This window comes from Papio anubis, chromosome 7 (genome assembly GCF_008728515.1).
Source record: "Papio anubis isolate 15944 chromosome 7, Panubis1.0, whole genome shotgun sequence".
NCBI lineage: Eukaryota > Metazoa > Chordata > Mammalia > Primates > Cercopithecidae > Papio > Papio anubis.
The window spans coordinates 17,807,326-17,820,592 of NC_044982.1; the positions used below are offsets into that span (position 1 = coordinate 17,807,326).

At 34.8% G+C, this 13,267-nt stretch overlaps 1 protein-coding gene across 14 annotated transcripts in view; it reads left to right on the forward strand.

The window, feature by feature from the left end:
- The window catches only part of EML5 (EMAP like 5), a 221,287-nt gene that overhangs the window by 68,240 nt on the left and 139,780 nt on the right, over positions 1-13,267 (forward strand). For all 14 annotated transcript variants that reach the window (XR_002523464.2, XM_031667922.1, XM_003902140.5 and 11 more), the window contains 3 exons: positions 836-995; positions 9,268-9,366; positions 11,462-11,530. Coding sequence is in view for 13 of the 14 variants with exons in the window: in XM_031667922.1 (XP_031523782.1) it covers positions 836-995; positions 9,268-9,366; positions 11,462-11,530 (328 nt within the window). In the remaining variant the exon portion in view is untranslated. The remainder of the gene's footprint in view (positions 1-835; positions 996-9,267; positions 9,367-11,461; positions 11,531-13,267) is intronic.

Here is a 13,267-nt window from a genome sequence, read left to right on the forward strand (position 1 = left end):
AGTGAGCTGAGATCTGGCCACTGCACTCCAGCCTGGGCGGCAGAGCAAGACTCCGTCTCAAAAAAAAAAAGAATTAGTGTTATAGTAGCAGGGCTACTAAATGCTGTATTTAGACATTAAGATTTGGTCTAACTTTATCCAATGAAAGGAATAGTAAAATGGGAAAGAAGGCTTGAAAACAGGTCAATACTAAATGAGGAAAAGGCTACCAATTTGTTGCTGTGATCCAGTCACTGTCTTGTGAGAGTTCTTTTCTTGAGAAGTTTACACATAGTATATTGCAGGGATCATGAAGGGTATAATTAGCTTATCATTAACTGTTTATCACATATTCTATGAAGTAGTAACTGTTAGCATGGATTTTTATGGAAGCTATTTATTTTAAATCCAAATTACTGGCTGGGCATGGTGGCTCACACCTATAATCCCAGCACTTTGGGAGGCTGAGGCAGGCAGATCACTTGAGGTCAGGAGTTCAAGACTAGCCTGGCCAATGTGGCGAAACCCCATCTCTACCAAAAATACAAAAATTAGCCGGGCATGGTGGCGGGTGCCTGTAATCCCAGCTACTCAGGAGGCTGAGATGAGAATTGCTTGAACTTGGCGGGATGGAGGTTGCAGTGAGCTGAGATCACACCACTGCACTCCAGCCTAGCTGACAGAACAAGACACTGTCTCAACAAAAATAATAATAATAAAAAAATCCAAATTGTCTAAAATGGATAAAGTCTAATGTTCACACTGGTATATATGTTTTTCATCTACCAAATACTATAAAATCTGTATAAGCAATTTTTAATAATACTACTTATTTCTTTATTTCCTTATTTTACAGCCTTGCATTGCACCCTGAACGAGTGTTGGTAGCAACAGGACAAGTTGGGAAAGAGCCTTATATTTGTATTTGGGATTCATACACTGTGCAGACCATATCAGTTTTAAAGGATGTTCATACACATGGTATAGCTTGCTTGGCGTTTGACTTAGATGGACAGGTATGTGACAGTTTTTCATTTTTTTTCTAAATTGTATGTTCAAGTGTGTTATAGAAAATGATTATACATCTATAAATATTAATTTGGACACTTGATGAAAAGTATTTGTTCAAAGGTGGAGGTGGGTAGGTGGGGTGGGTAGTTGATATATAACAATGTGGTTTTTATTTCATCATGTCAAGAACTTTCTCAACTGAATTAATTACTACCTTGAAAGCCAAAGTAATTTTGAGTCAGTGGAATATTACCTGGTTATTATAGAAATTTTTCTATATAACTCTTTTCCAGTTAGGGTATTTTGATAGGACAGATGGATGATATCTTAGGATAATTAAGTTTCTTAGAAAGCTATATATATTTAAACTTTATTTTTTTATTTTTAGAGACGGGGTCACACTGTGCTGCCCAGGCTGGAGTGCAGTGACATGATCATAGCTCACTGCAGCCTCATATTCTTGGGCTCAAGCAATCCTCTTGCCTCACCCTCCTGAGCAGCTAGGACTACAGGCACATACCATCATGCCTGGCTAATTTTTTTTTTGGGTAGAGATAGGATCTCATTGTGCTGCCCAGGCTGGTCTCAAACTTCTGGCCTCAAGCTATCCTCCAGTGATGTTGACCTCCCAAAGTGCTGGAATTACATGCTTGAGGCACTGCACCCAGCCTATATTTCGATTTTCAGTTACCTTAAAGGTTGTCTATTAAAATTATGTTTTTGTTGAATATAATGGAACAATTCCTATGAGTTATTTTTTATACAAAATCAAAGTTCGCAACAAAGGATATAATTATCACTCAACTGACTAATCAGTTTCTAAATTATCATCTACTTCTAGTCAATGATTTAAAAAAGTTAAACAAGCCAAGGGCTTTTTTTGTGGTGCTTTTATGGAAATCGTTATACCTAAAAATAGTTTCAAAGTTATCAGTAAAAAGTTGGATCTTGCAGGTTGTTCATTTATAATCTTTAAAAGTTTTATGTTATAATTAGACTTTAAAATCATTTTAAATTTTAGAACAATTTTAGTTACCTGCTTTTTAATTCATTAATTTTATAGATCTCAATTTTATAGAAACAAATTACAGTGTGTTCTATCCCCTTGAACATGATAACCAGTAGATGTTTTTCTATATTACTCTGAGGAATAGCTTCTTTGAGTAGCATAGGTTAATATGATTTTCTGGTAATGAGATGAGAGAGTTCCCTTGACCCCTTCATAGGACTTGTAACGGGTGTGGCTCATTTACTTGGCTGCGCAGCTCAAACCCCTTGCAGGAGTGGGGCACGCAGGTGAGAGATTGCAGGAGAGCCGGGGTGAGTGCCTTTGGGTGCTGGCTTGCCTGTGGCAGCATCTAGGGGTTACCCACAACCTCTGGAGCCCCAGAGAGTGTGTGTTACAAACAATACTCTTTAACACTGGTAGCTTAAGTGTTAAACAGCTCAGTGAAGAGTCAGTGTGACAGCCTTTTTGGGTTCCTGCACCCAGTGCATCCTGAATTCTTGTCCAGCGTCCAGGAAGAACCAAGTCACAAGAACAGATTAAAGAGTGGTGTATATGGAGGATTTTATTGAGCAATGGAAGTGGCTCTCAGCGGGATGGGGAGCTGGAAAGCGGATGGAGTGGGAAGATAATCTTCTCCTGACCATCCCCGGCCAAACTCCTCTTGATGTGCAGACACTTCACTTCTCTCCTTCTCTGCAGTGCTGTTTTGCTCCTCTGCCAGTGGAGTTTGGGGTTTTTATGGGTACAGGGTTGGGGTTGTGGTGGGCCAGAGTGATTTTGGCAAAGGCAACATTCGGGCAAGAAAACAGGAATGCATGTTCTTATTTAGGGCCAGGGGTCCAGGCTTGAGGGTGGAACCCTTGCCAGGGACCCCACCCTCTTCTACCCAGTATTTCCCTGCCTCCTGTTCATATTAGTAAGATATGACTTTCTGGTAATGGATCTATAAAGACTTAATTGTAATCTCTTATTTGGAAAAAAAAAATGTGCTTCTAGGTTTATATCACCATATAGCAGTGTTTGGCAATTGCACAAACTTAATTCATGTCCCATTTTTGCTATAATTTTTCAAGTCTTAATATACTGTTGGAATTTCATTTTCTTTTTTGGAGGAAATAATAATACTTATCTATTTCATAGGAGCATAAAATGTTATAAAACAAACCTACAAAGTTATTTTTAAAAATCACTTAAGGTGTTATGAAATTCAAGCCATTTTAATTATAAGTGTCTATAACATTAAATATAGATATTTTCTTCTTAGCTTTAAATTTACCCTTTCTAAATGTAATATATTGCATTGCTGAGGAATTTCTTTTATATATCCAAGGAGAAATCATGCCCATAGCTTTTACTAGTTGAAATTGTTTAATTTCACTTATTTTGAGCAACTTATAAGAAAAGTCTTGGGTATGTGTATTTCATTATCACAGATCTTCATGAGAACATATTACTTAAAATTTTAAGTTCATGAAAACATAATAGCTAAAGGTGTTGAGCATATACTAAGTGCCAGGCATTATGCTAAGCCTGCATTATCTCATTTAATCCTTCCAACAACCCTATGGAATAGATGCTATTATTATCTCTTTCTTATTTAAAAATTTGGTGTGCTAGAATTTTTTATGTATACTTCCAATTCACTTAATGGACACAAATAAGATTTTGTCTGGGAATAGGATCAGGGAGGAATTTGGGAAGATGGATAGAGTCTTTATCTGGTTTTCTTTCTCCCTGACTATTACTTCTTATCTTTAAAGGAGTCTTTCCTTGTCTGCTTCTTAAATATCAGTGTTCTTCAGGAGTCTGTAGCCTTTTCTTTTTACTTTACTTATATTCTCTGGGTGAGTATATAGGCCTATGACTTTAACTTCCATATCAGCTAACAGTGGCTCTAGCTTCTCAACTCTAAATATCACTCCTGAATGTTCTGTAGATATTCCATTTTATACATTTAAAACTGAATTCTCTCTTTATTCGAACTCTATCAAAAAAAAAAAAAAAAAAAAAAACCCAAAAAAATAAAAACCTCTTCCTCTTGGCTTCTGCCCTACCTCTCCAGCCTTGTCCCTTGCTGCTTTCCAGTTGACACTCCTTCCCTCCCCTGGATTGAATTACTGGCACTCTCTTGAAAGCACATAATCTCTTTAATCTTGAGGTCCTTTGTTCTGAAATGTACTTTCTATTACTTTTCTACAGACTGTCTCTGACTCTCTTTTCCAAGATATGGATTAAGCATTACTTTTGCTTGAAAACTTTCTTTATTCTCTTTCTCATCTACCAAGTTGGGGTTAAAAGAAAAGAAATGATAAAGTAAAAAATGTTAGAAAGCTTGAAGAGGAGGTAATATTTGCTTTGTCATTTCTACCTTGTCCTGTCTGTTGTTGTGTAACCTATGCATAGGGATATTGGTTTGAGCCATGATATGTTTATCAAGGCTACAGAGAAAGTGCTCTCAAGTCTCGTTTGTTATTGTCTGTACAGAACTAGATGTATTGACACTGTATTTGGATACATGGAATTTAAAGTTTTTGGCCAGTTGTGGTTTGCTGTGTGTATTTGATGAGCTGTGCCAGACAGAGGAAACATCAGTAGAAAGAACAGCAGTGCCCCTCCGGCTATTCCTCACTTGATATACTTGTCTTGTGAAATTTTAACCTCTACACAGTATTATGATAGCAAGAGGTAGATATCTTTGTTCTAGCTAGATTTTTTGCTGATGCCCTTTGGTTCCCAAATAGTAAATACTCTCAGGAGGTACAAATCATCTCCTCTTGTTCTCTGGGCTTTCTGCTAGCTTGATTTGATGGAGAGTCATAACAAACTGTATTCTGTGTCTTTTTATATAAATTATTCATCCTACCAATTTTGAAGTTTAAATAGTAGAAACTTTCTTTTCAGAAACTGTAACTGGATATTAGATGACCTTCCTCATTTGGACAGTTAGAGGGTGTAGGTTCTTAAAGCTAATTAAGGTTATGGTAAACTAATACTAATAATAATAATATTACACAAACATTTATATAACATTAGCCATATACCAGGCACTGTAACTCCTTTAAGTAGTATATATGTTAATATTCATAGTAACCGCTGTGAGGTATTTTTATTTGTCCCCATTTAACTATGGTTATAGTAAACTAATAGCAATAATAATAATGATATGAAGCAAACATTTACATAACATTAACCATATATGAGGCCCTCTAATTCCTTTAAATAGTGTATATGTTAATTCTCATAGTGACCCCTGTGAAGTACTTTTATATCCCCATTTAATAGGTGAGGAAAGTAAGGTACAGGGAGGCTAAATAATTGTCCAAAGTCACCCCTGCTAGTAAGAGATGATGTTCAAACCTAGGCAATCTGCTACCAGAATCTGTGCTCCAAACCACCGTTTGATAAACTTTCTATAATAAGTGAAATAGTAAATATTTTAAGCTTTGTGGGCCATTTGGTCTTTGCTATAACTACTCAGCTCTGCCCTGTAGTGTGAAAGCAGTTATAGACAATGAATGAAAGAATGAGTGTGGCTATATTCCAGTAAAACTTTATTTACAAAAACAGGTACAGACAAGATTTGGCTTGAGAGATGTACTTTGCTGACCCCTGCTCTAAACCAGTACTTTTCACACAATGTGTTGTGGGTTTTTCCTCACATTTTTCTTGTTATTTCTTCTTTGACCTTTCAGTTACTTAGAAGTATGTTGTTAATTTCCAAATATTTGGGAGATTTTCTGGATAACATTCTGTTACTCTAATTCTGTTTTTGTCAGAGAACATACTCTGTATTTTAATTTTTAAAAATTTATTGACACTTTGTAATCCAAATTTTTGTGATCTTCATGATGTTTCATGTATATTGGGAAAGAATATGAAAAAGTATATTCTGCTGTTTCCTTTCTTCTGTTTATGGTGCTATTGTCATTTATTTTATTAATACTTCTACGTATTTTGAAAACTACGTAATAACTGTTATTTTGCCTTAGATAGTTGTTAAAATTTTTTAATGAGAAAAATCTTATGTATTTACTACTTGGACACTCTCATATGTGTAAATCGTTTCTATTTGGTATCATTTTACTTCTGCGGGAGAAAACTTTCATTATCATATCTTGTAGTGCAGGTTTACTGATGATTCATTTTCTCAGCTTTTGTTTGCTTGGAAAAGACTTTGTTTTGATTCCATTTTCAAAGGATATTTTTGCTTAGTATACAATTCTGTGCTGATTTTTTTTCTGCCTCAGCACTTTAAACTGTTTGTCCATTGTCTTCTAACTTGCATCACTTTGGATGAACAGTCTAGGATAATTTTTAAATCTTTGTTCATCCATACAGCAGTTGTCCTTTTTTGTCTGGCTGCTGTTTAGAATTTGCCCTTTAGTGATGGCTTCAGCAATTTGTTTGCCATGTGTCTTGTGTGTTTTTTTCTGTGTGAATGATTATCCTGCTTGGGATTTGTTGAACATCTTATATTTGTGGATTTATGGTTTCATCAGATTTAGGAAACTTTCTACTATTATTTCTTCAGTTTTTTTGTTTTCTTTTCCTCTGTCGTTTCTCTCCTTCTGGAGCCATAATTGCCTGTATGTTAGACCACTTGATATTTTCCTGCAGGTCATTGAAGCTCTGTCAATTCTTTTTTTCTTTTTCTTTCTGTACTTTATTTTGGATGCGTTCTATTGCTATGTCTTCAAGTTTATTTATCTTTTCATCATTGTCTAAGCTGCTGTTAATCCTTTGGAGTAAATTTTCATTTTAGATAATGTAACGGTTTTCTATGTTGTTCTTTTATATCTTTTCTTTTTTTATTCCTGGTATGTTTAAGATAATTCTTGAGTGTCTTGAAAATGTTAATTTTAACAGCAAATGTCTCCTAACCTTAATTATCTCTGGGTTTCCTGAGCCTATTTCTATTGATTTTCCCCAGGTTATGAGTCACATTTTTCTGTTTCTTCACATATCAGTAATTTTATTATATCCTTTTAAAGTATATGGACACTGTTCTGGCAAATAGTCAAGTTCCTCATGAATCAGTTTCATCTTTGTGAAAAGCTTGCTTTCAAACTTTTATGAGGCAGCACTAGAATAGCTTTTGCTCTAGAATTACTGGTATAACTTCACTGTTAAGGTATGACACTCCCCTCCTGACCTCAGGATTCCTGATGACTGCCCAGCGAGTTCAAAGAGATATCTTCATTCTGGTTATTGAGAATTTGAGTGATTCTGGACCGTTTGTGATCTCTGAGAATTTTTTGCTTTTAACTCTCTAGTAATTGTTCTTTTTCTAGAATTTCTTCTTTGCATGACCTCATAGAGTTCATCCTATGCATGCAGAGATTAATATTCTCAAATCTTACTATAGATAGTTTTACTGGAGCTGTTTTCCTGCTCTGCAAATTCTGGCCATCTTGTCCTCTCTGAACTCCAGGCTCTGTTTGTCCAAATTAGTAAGTCTACTGGTCTCTATTTGGATTCCACCTTTCTGTGCCATAGTCTGGAAATTGCCTCCTAGATGGAAGCTGGGGTGATTATAGGACTTAACTTATTTGTTTTTCCCTCTTTCAGGGTTCACAGTGCTTTACTTCCTGTTGCAAATGTCTCAAAACATTTGTTTCATGTATTCTGTACAGTTTCTAGCTGTTTATGGCAGGGGCGGGTGAGGGAGGGTAAGTTCAGACTTTGATACGCCTTCATGGCTAGAAGTCCATCTTTTATGTTTTTAAACCTCTCTCATACTTTCCATCTCACTATCCACTTCTCTTTTGAACTTTGTCTTTTCATCTCCTGCTAATCTTGTATTTAACTCTTCCATTGAATTTTTAACTTACTTTATTTTTTGTTTCCGGAAGTTCCGTGTGCTTCTTCAAGTCTCCTTGGATACTTTTTATAGTCTCATATTCTTTGCTCATATACAGATATTTTGAATCCTTAATTTTATTTACTCACATTAAGCTTATTTTATGTTATTTATCGAATAATTCCATATCTGATGTTTTTTGCAAGGTCGACTTTGCTGTTTGTTGTGACTTGCCCATTCTCACTCATGGATTCTTATTTTGTTGTGTCTGTGTGTGTGGGTGCGGTGGTTTGTTTATTTTTTTAGCTGCTGCTGCTTCTTATTTTTTGAGACAGAGTCTCACTCTGTCTCCCAGGCTAGAGTGCAGTAGAGCGACCTCAGTTCACTGCAACCTCCACCTCCTGGGTTGAAGTGATTCCTCTGCCTCAGCCTCCTGAGTAGATGGAATTATAGGTGTGTGTCACCATGCCTGGCTAATTTTTGTAATTTTAGTAGAGACAGAGTTTCAACATGTTTCCCAGGCTGGTCTCAATCTCCTGGCCTCAAGCAGTCCTCCTGCCTCGGCCTTCCAAAGTGCTGAGATTACAGTGTGAGCCACTGTACCTGGCCTTTTTTTTTTTTTTTTGTAGCTTATTTTTATTGAATTGCTACCTGTAGGAATTCTTTGAGGGATGGATCGAAGTTGCGGTACTTCATTTAGGATTTATACTTGCTTGGGCCACGTTGTTGAAGTTGCTTGAAGACACAACCAACCCTGAAGACTAGTTTGAATTAAATTTCCTAGTTGAAGGATTCATGTTTAATGTGAATTTAGGCCAGCAACCATGTGAAGGCTGCTTGTGGTTACAAATGTTCAGGGAGGTGTTTCTCCCTCTTCATGAGTTGCCTCCCCTTCTTTAGGAAGGGGTTATTTGTTGTTTCTGAGAGGTTTACTGGGTTAATCAGAGGCGATCTGCAATTCAAATCCCCACCTTAGGTAGGCCCTCGACTTTGTCTCCTATTCTTCCTCAGGCCACAGCACAGAAATCAGGGGTACGAGTATTCACCCGATGCCTGTAGAGTCCAGTAGGTGTAGGTGTTTTCTCACCCTCCGGGTTTCCCACTGGAAATCACTTTGGTTTTGTTCTTAGATTTCTTAATTCTTCGACAGCTCAGCAGTCCATTTAAAAAGATGATTTTACATTTTATCTAGTATTTTTAGTTTTTGGTAGGAGGTATATTTAGGATATTTTGTCAATCCTACTGTTAGAAATGGAAGTCTCTGTTCTGTTTCATAATGTGAAGATCTATACATATGTGGAAACACTAACAGGGTGAAATACATTCAGCCTTTATGAGGTAAATATAGATGTGTATGTTTTGTGCTTATAAAAACCCATGAGTATAATTTATTTGCTATTTATAATTTGGTTTCTCTTTGATTTGTTTGCCTTTTTATTCCTTCCTGGACTTTGTGGACATATTTCAGCGCTTGGTTTCAGTTGGACTGGATTCAAAGAATGCAGTTTGTGTTTGGGACTGGAAAAGGGGAAAAATGTTGTCTATGGCTCCTGGTCATACAGATAGAGTAAGTATTCTCTTTTGAGATTTCTAACGAGTACTGGAAGGGAAAGACCAGAGGAGACTTCAGGGGATTTTATTCTTCTGGATTTTGTTATTGCCAGATTGGTCGTATGTAATTAAAATTTTGCAATTGGTAAATAATTGTACAGATGGAAAAACTCTTAATGTCTTAGAGTACATGTGTATTGTAGGACTTGGAAACATCATTCGATATGTATAGCATTGGCATAACACTTTTTTTCCTGTTTTTATTATACTTTAAGTTCTGGGGTACATGTGCAGAATGTGCAGGTTTGTTACATAGGTATACACGTGCCATGGAGGTTTGCTGTACTCATCAACCCATCATCTACATTAGGCATGAGACTTTTAACCCGGTGTTTGCTTCAGTAAAAACAGTGTATTTCTTTCCGGTTTTTAAAACAGTTTTATTGAAATATAGTTGATATACATAGGGATGCACATATTTAATGTGTGAAGTTTGATGGGTTTGACATATGGAGACACCCATTATTCAAATCTCAATTTAAAAATTCAGTGGTTTGAGCCTAGGGTCTGTTTAGTTTGGTTTACCACTAATTTGTTACATATGTACTATAGTTAAGGTGAAAAATGATGTTGCTTGTATGGATTTAAAATTGCATATTACTATAACATTTTTTAGAGACCTAACATTTTTAACCGACAACTTGTTAGAATATATATTCCTCATTCCAAGTTGTATATAAACAATACATCATAGCCAGCTTTTAATGAAATGTTATACTATTTTTATGGATATAGATCAAAAAAGTTATAAACTCCTAAAAGTATCTAATTTGTGTGTATGTATGTGTAGTAAAATCCTAACCTGAACCAGCACAGAGGTATGGCCAATGATTCTGTTTGGTGGGAATTTATGACTCTAAAAGTTGGGTAGAAAATTTTGTGTATATTCGCATTTTGGAGAATACATTTGATTTTTAGTAGCTGCTCAGAGAGGCCTGTTACACACACACACACACACACACACACACAAACACACAATTTAAACCATTATTAAAATGTTGGATATATTTTATTAGACAGCTGGCATGTTCTTACCTGTTTAGATCAAAGCATTTTGAACATGACTATTGGGAATTTAATAAATAGACCCATTATTATAAAATATGACATTGTCAGTGGAGTTTTTGAAAGTATTATTGTGGTTGAATATTTCAAAGTTGCATTGATGTTTTTCATATAATCTGTATTATGGTGAGTTGTTAAATATTAACTTAAATATGTATTATTTCTTCATTATCACTAAAGAGCATCACTTTTGTAAATTTTTAGAGTATACCAAAATGTAAAGTGTACATTTTAGTATACCAAAAATGTAAACCTTTTAGAGGTAGGTTGATAAGGTGTCAAAGAAACATGAAGACTACCAGAAAACAGAATAAATGAATTATTTTTTAAATGTTAGTTTTTCTTTCATCATTTGTTTAATTATGTTTCTAATTCGTATTTTATTTCACCTGGGTTTTTGCTTGTTTGCTTTTGTAACAAAATGTTTTCCATGTGTTTAGAATTTATGGAATTTTAGAAAATAATGAAGCCTGGAGACTCCTCAAAATTTAAGTATAAGTTACCTTGGACCTTGAAACACTGAAAAAATTACTGTAAAATCAGTGTTTGGATTCTTTATGTAAATAGTTCTGAGTGATAGAAAGCTATAAAGATGTTTCTTACTTCTAGGCTGTATGAGTGTCATGTTCCATTCTGAATCTCTTCTCTGTAGAAATTATGCAAGCACCTCCCTTCATGCCCTAATTCTGTTGAACCATTCTTGTTATTTATGGACCAATCTTTTTAAAAAATTAAACATAAATGGAGGTGTTCAGTTTTACTCCAGTAGTGTTTGAAGTTCATAGAAACTAAGAAATACTTTTTATTTCTTATCAGTTTCAAATTTGCTTTATTTCTCATAAGATTTTAAAGTGTGGGATTCTGATTATTATTTATTGAGTAATTTTATTTTATGATTAGGAGTTTGGGCCATTTGGTCTTTTGGACAGGATTTTTAAATGATTCTGGAAATAAGTATTTTAATCATGAATCTGATTTGTTTACAGATATTTGATATTTCTTGGGATTTGTACCAGCCAAATAAACTTGTCAGCTGTGGTGTAAAACATATCAAGGTACTAGAAGGGTCTTGTTTCATAATAGTCACGTTTAGTTCTCTGCTGCTAAGTATATATCTCACTGTTAACAATTTAGACTACTTTCAGAATTTTGATAATACTTTTAAAATGGCAATGTTTTTATTGTTCTTATGTTCAATCAAACAAATATGTATATTATTTGCTTTGAATTATTGTAAGCGATATAGGTATGAATAGGAAATTAATAAGCCACATTCCATAAAGAAATTTGTTATCCAGTGAGGCAGGATTTACTGTGTCCATCCTGTTTCTTCATGTTTCACTTACAAAGTAAAATGTTGAGAATAGGAAACAAATGAAGAGTTTTTCATTTACATAGATAGAATGGTGTGGGAGAAGCAACATGAGTAGACCTGGCTTTGTCATTTATTAGCTGTTTAAACTAGTATGAGTTATTTAATCTCTTCGAGCTTTTTTTTTTCTTCACATTTTAAAACTGTGACTGCTGTTACCATCCTCAAAGAACTGATGATTAAATAAGGCGGCAGTATATATTCAAGTGCTTGTCATAGTGCCTAACACATGGTCTGCATTCTGAAAGTGTTGCTTTTCCTTTTTCTATGTTTGCTCCCTGATTTGACCTCAGCCTTTAAATTTTTTTTTTATTTGACAAATAATAGTACACATTCATGGGTACATAGTGATGTTTTGATACATAAAAATGTATGGTGATCAGATTAGGGTAATTAGCTATCATCCCAAACATTTGCTATTTCTTTGTTTTAGGACCATTCAATATCCTCCTCCTAGCTATTTGAAACTGTCTATTCGTATTACCTATAGTCATTCTACAGTGGTATAGAGTAGTAGAACTTATTCCTCCTATCTAGTTATAATTTTGTATCCTTTAATAAATCTCTCCTTGTCCCTCTCTTAGCCTTGATGGCCACTATTTACTTTGCTTATGAAAGCTCTGGGTTTTGTTTTATAATTACAGCTCAGATTTTGAAGCCTGTAAAGTCAGTGGTGATATTCTTTATTATGTTTATACTTACTTTTAAATCGTTGGAACAAATTGGAAATAACTTGCTTTACTTCCACTGTCTGATGTAACAGTTCCTGATAACAGTTAATTCCTAGTGAATTAAGGTTCTGTGTTCACATTCTTTATTTCAATATGCTTAACTCCATCCACGTTTTCTCCAGTGCATCTTTCACTGCTGCTGCAATTCTGGATTTGTTATTCTGGTATTGATTTGATTGATGGATAGTAGTAAATATTTATTTTTGACAAATATTTAATACCAAAAAGGCTGTATGCTGGGCTTTAAGGCACATGATACAAGCACTGTGAAAGTAGAGATTTTTGTCTTGTTCATCTTTGATGGACAGTATGTTTGATATGGTACTTGATATATATTAAGTGCTTAATAAGTGATTGGCAAAGTAATTATGAATAAAGAGATCTTACTATTTTATAAGTAAAACTAAAGGCTCCATTTTCAGGTTTTTATAAAAAGCTCATCTTCTCAAACTAAATAAACTATATTTTTATACTGAGTTACATTTCTTTTCCTTTGCTAGAAGAAATGAATAGTAACATAGTTCTCTTTGCAGGCAATACGTGTGAGGAAATTAATTCCCAGAGATGATCTAGAACTTCACTGTCCAACCATACGTAGCTATTTAAACATAAATTAGTTAAATGAAATTTAAAATTCATTTCCTCAGTCACCCTGGCAGTACATTTCATATGCTTATGTATCTAGTGGT